Raw genomic sequence first — 20,594 nt, 5'->3', positions numbered from 1 at the left:
CATAATATAAAATTTTTCACTTTTTTATAAAAAATACTGGGAATTTGAAAACTGGTTTATTTTTTACTAAAAATTAATGTTTTTTTTTTTAAATCTGTGTTTATAAATCAAATTTTTTATAATTTAAAATTTTTTCACTTTTTAAAAAAATATATTTTCTAAATTGAAATTTTTATAAAAAATACTGGGAAGTTGAAATGATATTTTTATAAAAAAATACTGGGAAATTAAAAGGTTTATTGGTGGATTCCTAATATTTTTTAAATTGTATTTAATTACAACAAAATTTTACGTTTATTTTAAGAAATTTAAAAATAGGGGCAATTTTTGACAAAATACTGGTTATATTTTTTTTATAAAAATGAAAGATTTTATATATTTATTAATGTGTATTAACAAAATTATACAAAATTTAAACTTATTCACTCATTTTTAAAAAAATTAAAAAATAGGGGGAAATTTGTTTTTTAACAATTTTACTACATTCAAGATTTTTCTCAAAATTTCATTAAATTTTAAGAAAATAAATATATGTTTTTACATTTTTGACATATTGAAATAAAAATTTCAATTATTTTGAAGATTTCATAGAATATACTGGGAAATTTTTTTTAAAATACTGGTTTGTTTTTCACATAAATTGTATGCTTTTTTTAATTATTATAATTTTTATAAGAAAATGAGGCCAATTTTTAAATATTTTACTCTTTTTTTTTAGAAAACTAAAAAATAGGGGGAAATTTACTTTACTTATTTTTAGATTTTTTCTGAAATATTGGGAAAACTTTGAAATGTTTTTTTTTAAAAACTTTGGTTAAACTATTGAAATATTTTTCAATTGTATTAAAATTTATAAAATTTTCATAAATTTTAAAAATACAGGGAATTTAAAAAAATACTGGTTTCTTTTTTTTAGCATATAATGAAAGATTTTTTAAAATCATTATGATTTGTAAAGAAAATTGTGCAAAAATGTTATTATTTTACTATTTTTTAAGATATTTAAAAAATAAAGGGAAATTTTTTAAAAAAATACTGGTTTTACATTTTTGCATAAATTTAAAAGATATTTTCAACTATCGAAATATTTTTCAATTGTTTTGAAAATTTATAAATTTTTGAGAAATTTTGAAAATAGCGGGAATTTTTGATAAAAATACTGGTTTTATTTTTTGCATAAAATTAAAGATTTTTTGCAATTATTATGAAATATATACAAAATGGTGGAAAAATGCTATTATTTTACTATTTATTAGATAATTAAAAAAAAGGGGGAAATTATTGAAAAAATACTGGTTTTATTTTTTTTTGTGCATAAAATGAAAGATACTTTCAAGTAACGAAATATTTTCCAATTGTTTTGAAAATTTATAAATTTTTTTCGGAAATTTAAAAAATAGGGGGAATTTTTGAAAAAATACTGGTTTTATTTTTTTGCTTATAATGAAAGTTTTTTTCAAATTATTATGATTTATATACAAAATGGTTGAAAAATGTTATTATTTCACTATTTATTAGATAATTAAAAAATAGGGGGAAATTTTTGAAAAAATACTGGTTTTATTTTTTTTGCATAAAATGAAAGATTCTTTCAAAATATTAAGTATTATAGGTATATTAGCGTTTTATCTTAGGTATTTTACTTTATTTAAGAAATTTTAAAGAATTTTTTATAAAAATTTTAAAATTTTTTAACAAAACTTTAAATGGTCCTTTGCTTAAGCTAGATTTAAAAATATTAATGTTTAAAAAAAGGTGGTGGTTTTTTTTTAAATTATTTTTGTTATTTTATTAAATTAATTTCTTTAATTATATCTATTTATTTATTTTCGTGTAGATATTGTATTTAGTTAAATATCATAAAATCCTTTTAAATGATGACTTGATTGCCGACATCACTTGCTCCATAGTTAGTGTGCACGAACGTACAAAACTTAAAAATGCTGTAATTTTAAAAGTTATGCTAGACATTTATATTGAAATTTTAAACAGGTTGGTTAATTGGAATTTTCTTTGTAACATTTCGAAATGATTTCCATTTATTTTTGTCTATTTTTTTATTATTATTATTATTGTTATTGTTTTAGTTTAACTACCCTTAATTTTGGTCCTGCTGTTGTACAACAACTTTTATATTTCTCTACTTTAACAATCTTATGTGATCCAAATATGGCCTTTTATTATCCCGTTTTATACAAATCGAATTTCCTATACAATTTGCATATCATGCGTTTAACTTTGCCTTATGGTGCTCTATCCGATTATACATTAAGTCCTCCTTTAACCAATATGCCTTTAGAACAAGCTGAGACCTGCCTTAATATAATGTTACTTTTACTATTGAAAGCAAAAACATTTAATGAAACTAATACTGCAGCTTCGTCTGCTGATAATGCTGCAACGGCGGTTGCAACAACGTTAGATGAGGAGACGGTTGTCAAATTGTTGCCCCAGGATTATGAGAATAATGAAATATTACAGGAATTAGAAATAATGCCACATGAATATCAATTTGTTAGAATCTTAAGTGATGATACTATGAACGAATTGGCCACCGAATTGAAAGAGAGCAAAGCTTTACAATTGACCCTTAAAGAAGTGGTTAAACTTCCGTTGTATTATCCCGAGGCCACAATGAAATCGTATGCTGTTATGAGTTTATTAAGTAATTTTGATTTTACTTTGACAAATCTATTAAAAGAATCGAAAAAACATCCTGGCGATGTTAAATCACCCATGATGCTGTGTGTGGAACGTATAGTACAAAATCAAGGTGTTGAATATAAATGTGCGCAATTGTGTTTGGAATATTTAACGGAGATATCACAACCCTGGCAACCGGATTGTTTGAGGTTAGTAATACAAACTTACACACAACTATTCTTTACAAACTTTTCCTTCATAAAAAATAAAGGTTTAAGGCTGCCAATCTATTGGTTTACATTGCTGTCCACTATCCCAAATCGCTGGAAAAGAAACGTATCAATTTTGTGCGCTCCTATATACGTTTAATGCTGAATCTATTGATGGACGATGATTATGATATACGTGACTTTACCGCTAAAATAGTTTTACACTCGCTACCCGATGACATTGAATTGGGTTTGTCTGATAGTTTAAGTAATAATGATTTAGTTAGTTGTTTAAACATTCCAATTCGTACAGAAAGTGTTGTTTCCACCATGGCTCAACGTTTGTTTTTACAATATACGGCCGATCTTTTACTAAACTATAGAATGGACGACACATATATCTTGGATATATTTAAATTAATCACTTCATGTCTAACCACACAATGTTTGGCCAAAGACGATGATGATCAACACTCGTCTTCGTCATCATCCGGTGGCGGTGGTAGTGGTGGTGGTGGCGGCGGCGGCAGTAGTATTGGCAGTTGTTCTTCTTCTACAGATGTTGAAATCTTTGAAAAGAATGAGGCTAATGTCTATGCCGAACCTTTAAAAGCCATTACCGACACTGTGGTGGTGTTTAAGTGTACATTTCGTTTGCGTCCAAAAGTTGTACGCTTTGTGGAATCTTATTTACAGGATTTAACTAATCAGGGATCAGTGCTGTAAGCTTTAATAAATATTCGTATATATCTATATTATTTATATTTATTATATATATTTGAACATATTGTATATATATGTATTATTGATATTTTTCATTTATCGGCTTAATTTAAGTATTTTTTGATTCATATTTGACATCATTTTTTCGGTTTTCCTTTTTTTTTAAGGAATTGGAAACGTAAAAGTAATTCAGTGTAGTTTTTGGCGAATTTTTTTTATTAACAACATACATATCACTCTTTTTAGTCATACATATTAGAGAAAGCTTTTCACTGAAGCTTTCTTGTAAACCGTTAACAAGTTTTAGATAATTTTTAATTGAAAGATTTTTAACAAAGTTTTTATATTCGAAAGGAGTTTTCTTGGCAGACGTTTTCTTTTTGCAATTTTTTGATAAAAGCCTTTTAGTATAAAGTTTTTAATTTAAGAAGCTTTTGCCTAAAGTTTATGTGACTTGTTAATAACGGCTTGTTATTGAAAATACGAATTACATTTTTTTTTTAATGAAAATGATTTTTTTCTGAAGTTTTTTTTAGTTAAAATGCTTTTTCCCAAAATATAAACTTTTTTATAAAACATTATTAAAGCCTTTTCCATAAAGTTTTGTATAAAAGCTTTTTTTCTCAAAACTTTTAAAAAGCTTTGTATTTAAGAGTTCTAAAATATATTTTTTGATTTTTTTAACAGCTTTTTCTTAAAGTATTCTAAAAAATTTTAAAGCTTTAAAAATGCCTTGTATTAATTCTTTCTTTAAATTTTCTTGGACTTATCTAAAAACTGTCTATTAAGACTTTCTAAACATTTTTTCTTGAAGCTTTTTTAAATATATATTTTCTAAAAATTTTCGTTGTCAAATTATGTTTTTTTAAATTAGCTTTTTATGTTTTTGATAAAAAGCTTTTTTTTGAAATCTCTTTTCGTACTTTGTTAGAAACAGCGTTTTCTTTGATAGTTTTTTAAAAAAGGTTTTCCGGTCTAAACCTTTTCAGTAAATGCGTTTTAGCTTTTTGGAACATTTATTAAGTTTTTCAATAAAGAGCTTTTCGAAAATATGTGAAAAAGCTCATCCTTTTCTTAGTTTTATTAAAAAGCTTTTTCTAAACAAATGTTTCTCTTAAAAATTGTTGTATTTTCTTAGTTTTTTGACAAAAAGTTTTTTTTTTCAAAAGAAGCTTTTTGGAACATTAAAGCTTTTTGAAACATTTGCTTTTCAATGATGAGTTTTTGGAAATATGTGAAAAAGCTCATCTTTTTCCTAGTTTTGTTAAAAAGGTTTTTGTAAACAAAATTTTGTGTTTTGTTAAAAAAAAACCTTTTTTCTGGAAGCTTTTTATTAATTAAATTCCTAAAGCTTTCTGCTAAGAAAGATTTAATTTAAAATAGTTTCAATAAAAAGCTTTTTTGTAATATGTAAAAAAGTTTATATATTTTCGTTTTTTTACTTTTTGTAAACTTTTTTCTAAAAAAAATTTGCTTTTTGAAACTTTTTTGTTTTTCAATAAAAAGCTTATTTTAATATGTAAAAAAGCTTATATTTTGTCTCAAATTAAAGTTTCCTGATTGGAGCTTTTATGTTTCTCATATTTTTTTGAAAATGTTATTTTTCTAAAGTTTTTTTTTTAAATTTTTTTTGAACTTTTTTTTTGTTTGCAATAAAAAGCTTTTTTTTAATATGTGGAAAAGCTTATATATTCTTTTAGTTTTGTGAAAAAACCTTTTTAAACTAACTTTTTTCTTAAAGCTTTTTTTGTAAAAAAAAAATCTTTTGGAAACTTTTTCTTTTTCAATAAAATTTTTTTCTAAAGAGAAAAAGCTCGTTCTTTGTCTTAAATTTGTTAAACACTTTTAATTTCATAGATTTTTGTAAAAAAAATCTTAAAGCTTTTTGTTAATACAAAATTTTGTTAAATGTTTTTTTGACAAACAATTTTTAATAGCTTCAAATTGATTTCTAATAAAAAAATTTGTTTCTTTTGTATAAAGCTTATTTAAAAGCTTTTAGTGAATAGTTTTTTATAACTTTAGAGAAAAGGCTTTTCTTGAAATTATTTTAAAAGAAATTTTTTTATAAACTTTCGTTTAAAAAAAGCTCGTTCTTTGTCTTAAATTCTTAAAAAAAAATCATAAAAAAGCTTTTCTTGAAATTCTTAAAGAAAAAAACTTTTTTATAAACTTTTGTTTCTTTTTAAAATTACATTTTGTAAAGAAATCTTTTAACTTGATTTTATAGCTTTAGGAAAAAAGGAATGACAAGTTTTTTGTTAACTTAGTAAAGAAAAGCTTTAAGTGAAGATTAAGAGTACATAGTTAACTTTGGTTTATCTCAAAGTTTTAATTAATAACGAATAAGTTTAACGTTTCCAGTTTTCAACTGCAAAAGTTTTATATAAAAAAGACATATTTTTTTTTTAATTGAGAGAAGAGATTGAAAGTCGCAAATTTTGATTAGTTGTAGTTTTAAAGAATTGAGTGGCTAGTAAGACAACAGACTAACTACCCTGAATAACTTTTCTTGAGCTTATTTGGCTTTCAAAAAAAAGCACTGACATTGGCACTCAGTGGTGCTTTTTTATATGTTTTTAATTTTGTAAACATTTTAGCACATATATATGAAACATTTTTTAAGTTTTTTTTTCTAGTTTGTAAAGCTTATAAAGTTTTTCATTATTTTTTTTTGTGTGTGTGTTGTATGTAATTCAATAAAAACTCAAATTATGTATGAAAGAAAAAAATTCAAAAAAAGTATATAAAAAGAAACTTTACTTTGATTGTGATTAACAAAACTTGGTATATGGCTATTATTAATTATTGTTAAACACAAAGCTTAAAAAAAGCTTTTTCTTTTTTAAACAACACTTTAGGTTTGTTTTATTTTAGTTTTTTTTAAATTAATAACTAAGCGGCACCTTCCTTTTTGTTAATAATGCTTAACAATTTGTTATAAATTTATTATAAACAATTTATTGAGAACAACAATTAATTAGCATTTTTCAAAAAACAGTAGTTATCTGAAGGAAAAATCCCATTATGATGAACGATGCCAGCTGATTTGATACATAATGATTTGAAATGCCTTCTTTTTTTCACTTACCCGAAACAAAACTGAACAAAACACAAGAAAACAAAATAACAGAAAGTACAAATATAATAATTGGTTTTAAAATTCTAAATTAAAGAATGTTTATGTACAAAATAAAAGAAGAAAAAAAACAAACATATTTTACAAATATTCCCTTTTTTTGTTAAATTCAACAAAAAATAACTTTTCTTTACTAAACTCTTTTTTTTTAAATATTATATATATACTGTATGATTTTGTTTTTGTAACATACATAAAATAATTATGTTATTCAAATATCACAAGAAGAAGATGTTGCAAAGAAATACACAAAACTATAAAGTATATAATCTCTAAATTATCTTAAACAAAAAAGAAAGAAAACAAAAACAAACCGTATAACATATAAAATATGATGATGAATATGATTTTATTCAACTTTGGTTTTTAATGGATCATCTAAAGTGGATTTCGTCGTTTGCTGTTGATGAGACTGATTAATGTTAGATGAAGAGGAGAGGATAGTGTTGGCGGCGGCGGCGGCAGCGTTTGATGGGGATACATTAGTTGATATATCATTAACACATTCATCACAGACACGTACATCATCTAACCAACCACGATCAGGTACTGGTCGACGGGTTTTCGAGCAATCAGCACATACACCCTGACCACATTTGCGACAATGATGACGTTTACAATCACCACCTTTAAATGCTTTCTGAGGACTTTGTGGCGTATCGAGAGAGACATGAGCCAATGCCAATTCCTCGGCAGTGCCAAATTGCATTTTACAAATGTGACAGCGTACAGCTTCAGCATCTGGTACCCAGTAATCGGGTCGTGCAGTATCTTTAATAATTTCTATAAGAAAAAACACACACACACACGCAAGAAATGAAATAAACATAATCAATCTTTTACTTTTTTTTGAAAACTAAGGCTTCCAAATAAAAAACAAAGTTTTCTTACTAACCTTTGGTACATTCTATGGCAGCTGAAGCCACTTTACTAACCGTATTATATAATGTTTCACCACATTTTCGTACCGTTACATCTTCTTCTGCTATAATGCCCGCTGATGATGTAGTAGCATTAGCTGTCATTATTCCTGCCGAATGATTTGGAGAGTTATTATCATTATCAATAGTTTGTTGATCACATGCTATATATACACACACATCCATACATACACATACATATTATAGATTTTATTTGAAATATATAGTTTAAACTGTAAGTATACCTGGCATGCAATCTGGTTGCTGCAATAATTGCTGGCGACAATCACTGCAAACTCTTACATAATCGAACCATTTACGGGCAGGTACTGGCATACGATATTGACTGCAGGCATCACAGAAACCCTCACCACAGCCACGACAATGATGTTTACGCAAACCGGTTTTTTCAAAGTTTTTCTTACAAGAAAAGCAATACTGAGCGGAAAAATTAAAATAGAAATTAGCAAACAGCTTTAAAGGTCTTGAAATGCTCTACTTACTATTATTTCATTGTTGGGCTTCCAGTATTTGGGTGCCACCTTGTCGGCACACCATTCCTTTAAGGCTCCCGTAGGTTGTGACGAAAAATTTGTAAAAGCTTCACACACATACGAAACCTTATCTAAAACCATTTGTCCCGAATGCGTAGGACCTTTGGCCAACAGATTACTATCCTTCCAAACATGTACCGTTTGTGTACGTATAGCTTCACAATCTTGTGTACCATTCCAATATTTAAATGTACGCGCTATCTCACCACAATGTGGACAATTTATCGAACAGTGAGTCCAGCCATCAAGGCGTGTAACAATAACCTCACGACCATTATTATAACAAGATTTACAAAGTTCTACTTTGTTTTCGAATTGATGCTGATGTTGGCAGGGTTGGGAATTAAGATGTGATTCACCATCATGACCCATGGAACGTTGGCAGCGACGATTGCAAGAGGCACACAAGATGGGACAAGTGAAATACTGTTCGGGAAAGGGATTTATAGATTTTTCCGAAATTTCACCCGAAAATTTCTTATTCAAAGCATGCATAGCCTTGAATATAACATTGGGCGGTCGGGGTGAACGTACAGTGGTATTTTCTAAATCACAACGTAAAGCAAATATCAATTTGCTGTAATCAGTAGAGCCGCTTGAAGAGGTTTGTATGCCCACATAACGTAAAGAACTAAATGCTTTAATGTCATAATTTAAACGGGCAAAACTTTCACGCATTTTTTCCTCAGCACTTTCTTCGACGGCTGTAAACATATATAAGAAAATTAAAGATTTTAACAAAAAATTACAAAATAGAAACAATTACTAACAATTTTGCAAAGGTTTAGTGTGTCTAGTTTCATGAAAAACTATTACCGCTGGCCCTAAGTTAGCGGAGCCCTGCATAGACAACGATTGCAAGGCTTGAGAGAAATGCAAACAAAATGCTTTAGAAGCGGTGCCCAAAAACTCATACATATCACTGTGCAAACGCTCCGATCTAGTGCGATATATAACTATATCTGATATGGCTAAAACCTAAAAGAAAAAAAGATTTACTTTTTCTTTTACTTATTCATTAGTTGAAATTTAAACAAAATCATTCCACCTTAAGTAACATACGCATGCGTCTATTGCTTTGCGATGATGTAGAGAGTAAACCCTCTGTGTCTAAACATAATACACCCAATTCTGGCTGCATTGCCGCATACACACCTAGTGTACAGGAATTCTGTTCGGGTGATGTCTTAAACACTTCCTCTCCCTTGAAGAAGGCATGATTCATGGTATGTGATTTACCATCACCGGTATTGCCAAATATCGTAACCACTTTAATTTTGGCCGTATTGGAACATTTCAATTGTTTACAAAATAATTCTGGTGATGAAATGTGTAACTTTTCATTGCCATCCATAAGTAGAAATGAACGTTCTGTTGAATTGTCCGTAACATCATAGTCGGTAGAAGTAATTGTAATTGATTTAAAATCAGCATCACTGACAACATCAGGTTTTAAAGCTTCTTCCTAAATGAAGAGAAAAAAAGCAAAAAAAGGATTAGGGTTTCATTCATTTTTTTACTTTTTATTCAAAATTTTTCTTTTTTTTCAAATTTTTTCAATAATTTAGAATCTAATGGTATTCTTTTAGTTTTATTAAAGTTCAAGTTAAATATTACTTAAGAAAATCCTCTAACAATTAAAAACATTAATGATTAATCTCTTAATAATGTCTTTTTACACACTCTCTCTCTTTCTCTCTCTCTTTGTGTCATTCACACAAACACCCATTAAAACTAACCTCAGAGATGGGCTGCATAAATGCCATTTAGTTTCGTTAGAAAATTTTTAAAAACTTAATTTTGATTAAAAAAAAAATCACTAAAATTAACTTGTTTTATTGACATTTAATTGTTTGATTAAAAAAAAACAAAAATTTCACCATAAAATTAGCAAATGACTAATACCAACAACCAGTTAAGTTAATTTTGAAAATAAAAGGGAATTCTTTTCGTTTTTTTACATTTGTAAATGTATATAATAATGAAGTGGGATATTTTATTTAATATATATTTTTAAGTTTCTTTGTTATTAAAAAAATGCGCACATTCGCAATGACACAAAGTTAAAGACTGTTTTGTATATTTGTTTGTTCTCTTCTCTAAAACGAGTCAATACTACAAAATCTTATTTTTATTTTATTATTCTGCCGTTATTATTAAAAAAATATGAAAGAAAAATCTGTTGTTTTTGAAGCATGTTTACCACAACAAAATAGAAGAGTAATATTGTAATAATAAACAATAATTTAAAAAAGGAATATATAAAAATGGAGAAGAAAAAACCAAAATAAAAGTAATCAAATAAAAGAATTCTTATCTCTATAAAAAAACCCTTTTAATGATAAAAGATACGTGTTAAATATTTCTACTGCAAAAAAATTTAGTAATTCATTTACAATTTCATTTCTCAAATCATTGCATATAATAATAATTAAAAAAATTAAAATTTAAAAATAAGCTTTTTCTATCTTATGGACAAGTCATTGCACTGTTTGTTTGCCACATGGCGTAGACTAGGCCGGTTATAAACTGAATGCGCAATAAGATAAAAAACACAAATATTTTTTTTGTGTTAAATACTGTATACTGCAGGTTATTTATGTAAATTGAAAAACATTTTCAAAAGAACATACTCAAATTTTAACTGTTTGGAAACGGAAGTGAAATCATGTTAAGTGAAAATGAAAATGATATTGAAAATAATGTTAAGAATCAATTACAGTGGCAACTTTATAAAATGTATTATAAAAGCTAAATTTTATATAAACTTTAGAATATTTCTAGAAAAATATAGATTAGATTTAAAGACAAACTATTTAACTAAAGTCTAGTTCTGAAAAGAGACTAGTCTGTAAAGCACATTACAAACTAGATAAAACGCTCTAGTCGAGAGTACAAATCTGCCTATAGACTAGACTATGAAGTAAACAATAGTCCAGATTATACAATAGTTCAAAATATACATTATAGTCCAAATTAAAAACTTTTCTTTAAATACATTCCAAACTATAGCCTGTACACCAGTGTTTAGGCTAAACTATAATCCAGACTATATACCAGAATATAAACTAGAGTTTTAAATATAGAAGCCTTTAGTCCAGACAAGAGACTTAACTATAGTTCATATTACACACATATAGACTAGGAATAGTTAAGATTATAGAAAATAACATAATATAACTATAACAATGTAGAATCCGTAAAAAATGTAATGGAAATATTTGCATCATGTGAAAATACTCTACTAAATTCCAATCTAATGTTAATGCCATATTGTCTATACGATTAAGGCGTGCCTCCTGATCAACAAAAAACAACAACTGATAAGTGCAAAAATAAGAGCTCAGTTTAAATACAATACAAAACACATGATAATGATTTTGCCCACAGCTTATCATTTGCTAAACTATACGTAGTAAATCAAAGCTTATCACTCGACATTGTGCTGGAAAAGTTTGTTGTCCAGTTTACAACAGCACACAAAGAAAACAAAATAACAATAATATAGAACAAGAAAAAACTATTAATAAAACGCAATTTTAAATAAATAACATTACACACACACACTGACAAAGTTGTCTATAAAATGTTTGATCCATACAGTGAATTTGTAATTCCAGCTTACCTTGTAGAAGGTCAAAGAATCGTAAGGCTCCATAATGGCTGGTGTACCCTCCTGTTTGTTATCGATTTTAAACATTTTCCCCCCAAAAAAAACAAAATATTTCTATACTTTAGTAAATATTATTACTAATACAATAGTTAATGTTTTTATGGGTTTTGGCAGCTCACTTTTTTTTAAGGGGAGTTTCTTGGCAGGGGTCTTTTTGTTTTTGTTCAATACATTTCGTTTAAAAACAATGATTTTTCTTTTGTTTTTGCACTATTTTACACAACTGTTTTTAATTTCTCAGAAATTTATTGCTATACAAGCATGGTTTTTATTGTTTATTCTTTTAATATATCAAAAAGTTATTGTAATTACAATTTTTTATATTATATTCTTTATAGATGTGATAATTTTCAATTATTTTTAGAAATTATGCACAATTGCTATGCAATTACAACAAAAAAAACACAAACATTTCTAATAGACTACTAGAAAAACACTTTGTTGTATATATAAGTACTTAAGCGAAAAGTACTAAAAATTGCAGCCATGTTATTTGTTGACATAAAAAGTAGTAAGGTAAATTGTTTGTTTTTTCATTAAAAAAAATTTTAACTTTATGTAAAAATCTTTGTTAATTATATAGTTTTATTAAAAATTTTATTTATTTTATTGTTAATTATAAATCATCGTTTGTTTTTTGCTAAACAAACATTAAATGTTGCCATTTTCGTGCTTTTGGTAACGCGATAAGATACAATGGGTATTTATAAAGTTTTTTAAATTTTTATTGAAATGTTAAATATAATCAGAAAACCCGTCCGATATATTAGACGTTAAGTTCGTATTTGTATTTGTAAAATTATTCAAAATTGCTTCTTTTTGTTACCCGTTTTTACCCGTTTTAGAGTAATTTATGGTGCTTATGTTTTTCAATGATTTGGCAATACTACAAACATCTGTTTTATTTTTCTCTTTTTTTCTATTCTCTTCTCATTATTTCTCTTTTAATGCCATTTTCCATTAATCATTATTATAATAATTTTTCAGCGCTTGTGAAAACACACACTCCGTAGGAAAATCTTTGTATAATTGTGCAAAATTTTCCATTTTATTAATAGTTTTTAAAGAAAATAAAATTTTATTAAAAAGGTGCTCTCTCTCAAAACAAATCCAACCTTAAACAAACCGTCAATTTTATTATAAAACTTTAAACAAACAAAAGAAACGCAAAACTATTTTGAAGAAAAATTCTTTCTTTAGAAAAAAAAGAAGTCAAGTGTTTGCAAAAAAAAAATTGTATAGTTTTTCTTATTTTTCCTCGTTATCGTTATACAGAAAAAAAAGAGCTGTGTAGGAGTCGTTTATACAGCACCTGCCATAAATTGTACGTAAAACGTATAAATAGGGAGGGGACTAGTTGGTGTTTAGATAAAAAGTGTTAAATAAATTATAACTATCAATTGATTGTGTCCATACTACTAAGAAAAAAATAAATAAATATCGAGTGTGTGTAACCACTAAAGGCCGCATCATCATCATCAGTAGAGAACAACGTAACAGCAGTAGCAGCAAGTGAAAGGGGGTTGCCTTGTTTTAAGTGTTGGTCTGTTGATTAGATCATACTACAAACCAAACCACCACCACCACCACCCGTATGCCAGGTTTTCATTTCAATGAAATGGGCGAAATGGTGTTGGACGCAATTGATGATATTGGAGTGGTAGATGTTTACGATTTGGCCTCCGACATAGGCAAGGAGTATGAAAAGATTATTGATCGTTTTGGCACTGAAGCCGCCACTGGCCTTATGCCTAAAATCATTAATACATTGGAGCTGCTAGAGGCTTTGGCCACCAAGAATGAACGTGAAAATGCCACCATACAAGAGCTAAAAGATAAAATAGCTCAGTTGGAAAGTGAAAAATCAGAAAAAGCTGAATTTCGTCGCAGGTTTGAAAAAGAATTGGAAATGATTGAGGAACAATGGCGTACGGAAACAAATGATTTGGCCGATTTGGTGTCATCGTTGCAGGAGGAAAATAAACGTTTGATAAAACAAACTCAAGATTTGCAGTCTTCGTCGGCTCAGTCGTCTGGCTTGGGTGCCAGTCTAACGGAGAGTATTATAAGTATTACCAATAATGAATTGCACAGTGCTTTGAGCGATACACAAGTGTTGCAGCGTCTTAAGGAACAAATCTATAGACAACGAGATGAGTTAAAGGAAAAAGAAAGAGAATTGCAGAGTAAATATACGGAAATTGAACATGTAAGTAGGAAAGGATTGGACTAATTTTTTGTTGTTTGTTTTATATTGTGAGCGATTTTGTTTAGAGTGTTTTTCTGTGAAAGTGGAGATAATTCGATAACTTTTTTTTAAGATTTTTTAAAGAAATGTCTAGTTATCGAAAACTTTTCTGTATAAAAATCGAATTATCAATAACTTTTCAATAGAGAAGTTTGATATTTGTAACTTTTTTATATAAAAGTTTTGATATCGATAACTTTTCTATATAAATGTTGTGATATCGATAACTTTTCTATATAAAAGTTGTGATATCGATAACTTTTCTATAAAAAAAAGTTGTTATATCAATAACTTTTCTATAGAAAAGTTTTAATATCAATAACTTTTCTATAGAAAAAGTTCTAATATCGATAACTTTTTATAGAAAAGTTCTAATATCGATAACTTTTCTAAAGAAAATGACTGATCGTATAATTTTCTATTGAAAAGTTGTGATATCGATAACTTTTCTACAGAAAATACCTGATCGTTAAATTTTCTATTGAAAAGTTCCGTTATCGATAGCTTTTCTATAGAAAATGCCAGATCGTTAAATAATTTATATAAAAGTTCTTATATCGATAACTTTCCTAGAGAAAATGCCTGATATCATAATTTTTCTATAGAAAAGTCCTTTTATGAGTAACTTTGGTATAGATACCGATAACTTTTCTGTAGAAATGTCCTGATGTCGTTAAATTTTCTATACAAAGTCAAGTTAACGTTAACTCCTCTAAAAAAACTTCTGTTTTCGTTAAGTTTTCTATTGGAAAGTAATGTTAATGTTAACTTTGCCTTAATAAGTCAAGTAATCGATAAATTTTCATTAGAGATGTGTAGCTATCATTCAGTATTCTTTAAAAGGACAAAAAAAAAATCACTTTTCAATTAATATTCCTTTAGTTAAACTATTTTCCTCTCAATTTTCTTTACAAATCTGTGTCATTGTTAAAGGTTCATTTAGTTTTCCTTTTATGGCTTCATATTAAATAAGATGTCCTATAAAAGTTTTATGGTCACGTTTATTAAACAATTAGTTGTTATGTATGTACATCTTTACTACTTGCCCTTTAACAAAGTGACATTAATTAGCTTTAACTTTCTTTAACCCCCTACCTTACATTCGCCCCCTTTAAACACTTTACTATTAATATTAACCAGATGACCATACAAATGGAACGTTTTAAATCTTCGGGACGTGATACACGTCGTCGTTGTACTATGCTACAAACCCAGGTGAAAACTTTGTGTGAAGAACGTGCTGACTTTTTGGCTCAACTACAGGACCAGTGTCGTGAAATTAATAGTTTACGCAAACGTTTGGGTTTGGCTGAAAAAGATAATGAAGATTTGTATATGTCACATGATGACGATCCCAACGATCCGAATCGTCCACGTTATACTACTTTAGAGTTAAAAGAACTGATTAATGAACGCGATGAATTGTTAACAACAATTGAGAATTTGAATGAAGAATTGAGGGCATTAAAACCAACAGAAATAACAGCAAATGATTCAAGTTCAGATGATGATGATGATAATGATGATGGTGTGGGTGCAGAGGGTGGTGAAGATGAGGATAATGGTGAACATAATGGAACGTAAGTGTAATAAAAGTTAATTTAATATTTTGTGTTGTACATTTAGTTTTTTTCTTAGACCTCCTGAACATGATGCCCCAGTACAGGGCCCCTTACCCTTTGAACCCGATGATGCTCCCTGGAAGAAGTCTAATGAATCTGGTATTCGTAAATTGTAAGTTTTATTTTTTACTTTTTGTTTAAACAAATTAATAAAATTGATTTTTTCGACATTTCCAGCTTTCGCAAATTATTTTCCGATACTAATGATGGCAGCGCCCATAATCAAACCTTTCAAAAACGTTCCTTAGCCACCTTATCGAAAATGGCTTTATCGGCTACACCCTCAGCTAATGCTAATGTTAAGTAAGTCATGTTTAGATACATTTTTAAACAAACAAAAAAAACTATTTGAAACAAGAAAAAACAAACAAAATGACATAAACAAATCTTAAGCGAACTTAATGGATCAATTACAATTCTATGCTATAATTTCTCTGAAATTAAAAACCAAAAGACAAAAGATAAAAACAACTAATTAATACATACATACATTATAACATAACAATTTTTAACCACTAAACGATAAAATATTTTTTTATTTTTACAAACAAAAAAATATTTTTAAAAAATTAAGTTTTTAATGGAAGAAATATATATAAAACAATTTAATATTTATATTAAAAAAAGTAATGTTTAAAGTTAAATATCCTGCACTTAAAGAAGGGCATTTTTTTGGTTTTCTAGAGGAAATATTAAGTTATCGATAACTTTTAGTGGAGAAAAACTTAATTTATAAATTTCATAATCATAACGACATCTTTTCTTTATAAAAGTCGAAAGATTTTTACATTTTTAAAGTCATATTTTTTATAGAAAAGTCCTGATAACTTTGCTTAAACAGGGGAAGTTATCGATAACTATTTAAAGATGTCATAATATCAATAACTTTTCTAGAGAAAAAATCAAGTTATAGATAACTTTTTTTCAGAAAAATCAAATCATTGTTAATTTTTTTAGAGAAAAATTAAGTTATCGATAAATTTACTTTATAAAAGTCAAGTTATCGATATCGTTCGTTAGAAAAGTGAAGTTATCGATAACTTTTCTTGAAAAAAATCAGACTGAATAAAGTTTTCGATAGCTTTTCTATATGAAAGTTAAATTATCTATATCTTTTTAAAATGTAAATGAAGTTATCGATAATTTTTTTAGAGAATACTTGATTTTTTAAATAAAAAAGTTATCAATATTAAAAATCAAGCTTTGGACAACTTTTCTGAAGAAAAATTAAGTTATCGATAATATTTTAAGAGAGAATTAAGTTATTGTTAACCTTTCTATAAAAAAGTCATGCTATTCATAACTTTTTTAGTGAAAAATGAAGTTATCGATAACTTTTCTATCTAAAACTCGAGTTATAGTTAACTTTTTAAAAAATAAATAGAGTTATCGATAATTTTTATAGAGAGAAGTTATGGATATCTTGAGTTTTTTAAAGAAAAAGTTATCAATATAGAAAAATCCAGTTTTGGACAACTTTTCTGTAAAAAAATTAAGTTATCGATAACATTTTAAGAGAAAAATAAAGTTATCCTTAATATTTCAATACAAATGTCATGTTATCGATAATTTTATCCGAAAAAATCATGTTATCGATAACTTTTCTAAAAAAATATCAAGTTATCGATATCTTTTAAAAAATTAATGGAGTTATCGATTATTTTTCTAGAGACAAACGTCTCTATAGAAAAATTAAGTTATCGATAACATTTAATATCAATAACGTTTCTGTAAAAACATCTAGTTATCGACATTTTTTCTATGGAAAAGACAAGTTATCAATCACTTTTCTATAGAAAAATCAAAATATCACAATTTTTCTATATACAAGTCATAATATCGATAAGTTTTCTATTGAAATTTGCTGATATCGATATCTCTATAAATATGTTATCGATAACAAAAATTTTTTGTAGAAGAATTTTTCCATAGTTTTTCTCTAGAAAAGTTAAAGTTTTCAAGTTGTCAAGTTTTCGATAACTTTCATATAGAAAAGTCATAATATCGATAATATTTGTATGTATAGAAAAATAATGATATCGATAACTATTCTATATAAAATTCAAGTTATCGATAACTTCTCTATAGAAAATCATATTTTCGATAACTTTTATATAGAAAATCATATTATCGATAAGTTTTATATGGAAATGTCATGAAATCAATAACATTTGTATAGAAAAGAAATGACATTGATAACTTTTCTGTCTTAGATAAAGTTATCGATAATTTCTCTATATTATATTCAAGCTATCGATAACTTTTTTTTATAAAATCATATAACCACTTAATTTTCTATAAAAAATTTATGATATTGATAACTTTTTGATAGAATAATCAAGTTATCGTTAACTTTGCTTTAAAAAGTTAAATTATTAATGACTTTTCTATTGAAAAAACTCAAGTTATCGATAAAATTTTCTGTAGAATAGTGAAATGATCGATTAGTTTTGTTAAGTGAAGTAAAGTTATCGAAAACTTTTGTATAGAAAAATCATGATATCGATAACTTTTGTATAGAAAAGTTATGATAACGATAACTTTTCTATATAATATTCAAGTTATCGATAACTTTTTTTATATAAAATTATATTAAAACGAACTTTTCTTCAAACAAAATTTAAGATTTTGATAACTTTTCAACGAAAATTCAAGTTAACGATAACTTTTCTGGTGAAAAGTTAGAAAAATCATAATATCGATAAGTTTTCTATATAAAATTAAAGTTATCGATAAATTTTTTATATAAAATCATATTATCACGAACTTTTCTTTAAACAAAATTTAAGTTAATGATAACTTTTTAACGAATAATCGAGATAACCATAACTTTTCTTTTGGATGTTCATTTGAACAATAAAATTCAATAATTATTTTTTAAGAAAAGTTTATTTTTTTGACAAATTTTAAATTTTATTACAAAAAATTGTGTTTTCTTTAACTTGCCTTTAGAAAACTCCAGTTATTTATTCCATGACTATGATTTTTTTTTAACAAATTATTAGGTGGAGGTTATAATTTATTAATATTTTTTTTACTAAAACATATTTTAAAATTAACCAAACAATTTTAACTGTTATTAACTAAAATACACTTTTAAAACAAACTAAATTTTATAAAAAAAAACAACAAAATCTGCAACCATAATATAAAGAGTGAAATTTTTAAAACAAACTTTGAAAATTTAAAGAATTTGACAAAATTTTATGGACTTTAAAACAAAAGAAAACAAAAAAACAAACAATTATTTTAAACAAATTTAAATGTTACTTAAATATTATATATAACAAAAAAAAAAGTAAAGGAAATACAAAAACAGTTTAAATTATTACAAAAAAAAATTAATAATAAAAGGTCTTAACAAAAAAACAGCCTTGATTTAAAAGAAAAAGAAAAAAATAAGCCTTAATTAAAAGAAATACAAAAACAAAAAGAAGAAAACATATAAAAAAACTGTTAAAAACTATTGGAGCTTCCAAACTTAATTTTTCTAAAAAAAAAAACTATTTTTTCTGTTGTGGTCTTAGTTAATTTTCATTAAAAACTTTGTAAAATCTATGAATTTTTTTCATAAATTAAAACATTTTGTTAGACCTTTACAAAAAAAAACACACAAAAACTGAAAAATTAATAAAATAAAAAGAAATTTCAATTAGTAGCTGTACTGACTATATAGTATAAACCAAATCCCAAAATTTAGTTGTTTTGCTATTTAGCTCTATAGATGATTATATATTAAATATTATACAAAATAAATATTTTACAAAATTAACATTTTTATATCTTTTTAAACAACAAACTTTTCTTTTTTTATAAACAATTAAGTAGCATTGTTAAAATTATAAACAATTTAATGATTTTTAGCACAAAAATATTGATATATATTAAAAAAAAGAAATAATCTGTTGCATTTTTTAAACAAAAAAAAGTAGTTACAACTAAAACAAATATTATCATATATTAAAGGAAATAACAAAAGTTTTTTTATAAATTTTTTTTCATAATTTGCTAAAATTTCTTTTCTATTTATTTATACTTTTTCAAGCTTGACTTTAAAGCTTTTTTTTATAATTTTTGTTGTCTTTTTTTTTGGTATTTAATTTATTTGTTTGTTTTTATATTTTCTTTATTTTTTGTTTCTTTCGTTTTCTTACAGCACTTTACAATATTACAGGTATTATTAAAAACTTATAAAACAATAATAAAACAACAGCTCACCTCTAATATTACAAAAAGAAAAAACACACACATTCCTAAAGTTAAAAAAATTAAAAATTCTTTAACGAATATTCACGAATCACTGCATTTCATGTTAAAACAAAAGAAAAAAAAAACATCTCAAAACAAAAATTCATATTAAAACATTCTTAAGAAAAAAGAAAATCATAAATACAAAAGAAATTTAAAAAAAACATATCAGTTTGTCTAAGAAAATAGTTTTTTAATTCTAAACAAAAAAACAAATTAAATTCCAAAAAGCTCTCTCTTTTAAATGAAATAAATTTTCAATATTCTCGTTTTTTTTTAAATAAGTCACACACACTGTGCCAAAGATTTTTTACAATTTTTTTTAAATATAAGTTTTGTATAACCACTCAAAACAAATTCATTTCATTCATTTACTTATATCATTGTCATTTAACATATTTTTTGTTTGTTTTATTCATAACTTTTTAAACGTGATCTTAGTTTTTAAATTAAACTCTTTTTTTTTTGTTTGTATATAATTTATTTCTTAATTTAGTTATATTTTCTTTAATACTTTAATTTATCTTAATTAATCTTAATGTTACTTTAGTTTATTTAAAAAATCTTTTTGTTTGTTATTTATTTGTTTGGTTTTCGAATTTCTATACATTAAAA

At 25.9% G+C, this 20,594-nt stretch overlaps 3 protein-coding genes across 8 annotated transcripts in view; 2 read left to right on the top strand and 1 right to left on the bottom strand.

Annotated features, from left to right (window-relative positions):
• The window catches only part of LOC111679266 (thyroid adenoma-associated protein homolog), a 171,394-nt gene that overhangs the window by 6,427 nt on the left and 144,373 nt on the right, over positions 1-20,594 (top strand). Inside the window, exons 9-13 of one of the 4 annotated variants that reach the window (XM_023440805.2) lie at positions 1,838-1,992; positions 2,088-2,852; positions 2,915-3,102; positions 3,166-3,574; positions 12,849-13,058. In XM_023440805.2, the coding sequence (XP_023296573.2) occupies positions 1,838-1,992; positions 2,088-2,852; positions 2,915-3,102; positions 3,166-3,574; positions 12,849-12,981 (1,650 nt within the window). In that variant the 3' untranslated portion in view covers positions 12,982-13,058. Of the gene's footprint in view, positions 1-1,837; positions 1,993-2,087; positions 2,853-2,914; positions 3,575-6,576; positions 6,769-12,848; positions 13,059-20,594 lie in introns of those variants that run through there. The other 3 variants (XM_023440804.2, XM_046947587.1, XM_046947588.1) reach the window with 3 other exon arrangements.
• LOC111679262 (zinc finger FYVE domain-containing protein 1-like) lies at positions 7,033-12,227 on the bottom strand. 3 transcript variants are annotated; one of them, XM_023440798.2, is made up of 7 exons: positions 11,814-12,227; positions 9,237-9,653; positions 8,959-9,166; positions 8,138-8,892; positions 7,880-8,072; positions 7,610-7,798; positions 7,033-7,497 (listed from the first exon to the last, which is right to left on the bottom strand). In XM_023440798.2, the coding sequence occupies exons 1-7, from the start codon at positions 11,886-11,888 to the stop codon at positions 7,064-7,066; spliced, it is 2,271 nt and encodes a 756-aa protein (XP_023296566.2). In that variant the 5' UTR covers positions 11,889-12,227; the 3' UTR covers positions 7,033-7,063. The 3 variants fall into 3 exon arrangements, with proteins under 3 accessions (XP_023296566.2, XP_023296568.2, XP_023296567.2); XM_023440800.2 differs by having other exon boundaries at positions 7,610-7,744; positions 11,814-12,226; XM_023440799.2 differs by lacking the exon at positions 11,814-12,227 and adding an exon at positions 9,928-10,242.
• LOC111679263 (RILP-like protein homolog) lies at positions 13,049-20,082 on the top strand. Its single transcript, XM_023440801.2, has 5 exons — positions 13,049-14,070; positions 15,250-15,689; positions 15,748-15,843; positions 15,909-16,034; positions 19,888-20,082. The coding sequence occupies exons 1-5, from the start codon at positions 13,456-13,458 to the stop codon at positions 19,913-19,915; spliced, it is 1,305 nt and encodes a 434-aa protein (XP_023296569.1). The 5' UTR covers positions 13,049-13,455; the 3' UTR covers positions 19,916-20,082.

This window comes from Lucilia cuprina, chromosome 3 (genome assembly GCF_022045245.1).
Source record: "Lucilia cuprina isolate Lc7/37 chromosome 3, ASM2204524v1, whole genome shotgun sequence".
NCBI classification, from domain to species: Eukaryota; Metazoa; Arthropoda; class Insecta; order Diptera; family Calliphoridae; genus Lucilia; species Lucilia cuprina.
This window is presented reverse-complemented; position numbering and strand designations above follow the sequence as displayed.

Bases quoted from the DNA above. Each gene is read 5' to 3' on its own strand.
- LOC111679262 (XM_023440798.2), bottom strand. From the start codon at position 11,888: ATGTTTAAAATCGATAACAAACAGGAGGGTACACCAGCCATTATGGAG. The intron at 8,893-8,958 runs GTTAGTAATTGT...ATATGTTTACAG, and splicing joins CACTAAACCTTTGCAAAATT to CCGTCGAAGAAAGTGCTGAG. The intron at 7,799-7,879 runs GTATACTTACAG...GTGTATATATAG, and splicing joins GCAACCAGATTGCATGCCAG to CATGTGATCAACAAACTATT.
- LOC111679263 (XM_023440801.2), top strand. From the start codon at position 13,456: ATGCCAGGTTTTCATTTCAATGAAATGGGCGAAATGGTGTTGGACGCA. The intron at 14,071-15,249 runs GTAAGTAGGAAA...AATATTAACCAG, and splicing joins AATATACGGAAATTGAACAT to ATGACCATACAAATGGAACG. The intron at 16,035-19,887 runs GTAAGTCATGTT...GTTTTCTTACAG, and splicing joins TCAGCTAATGCTAATGTTAA to CACTTTACAATATTACAGGT.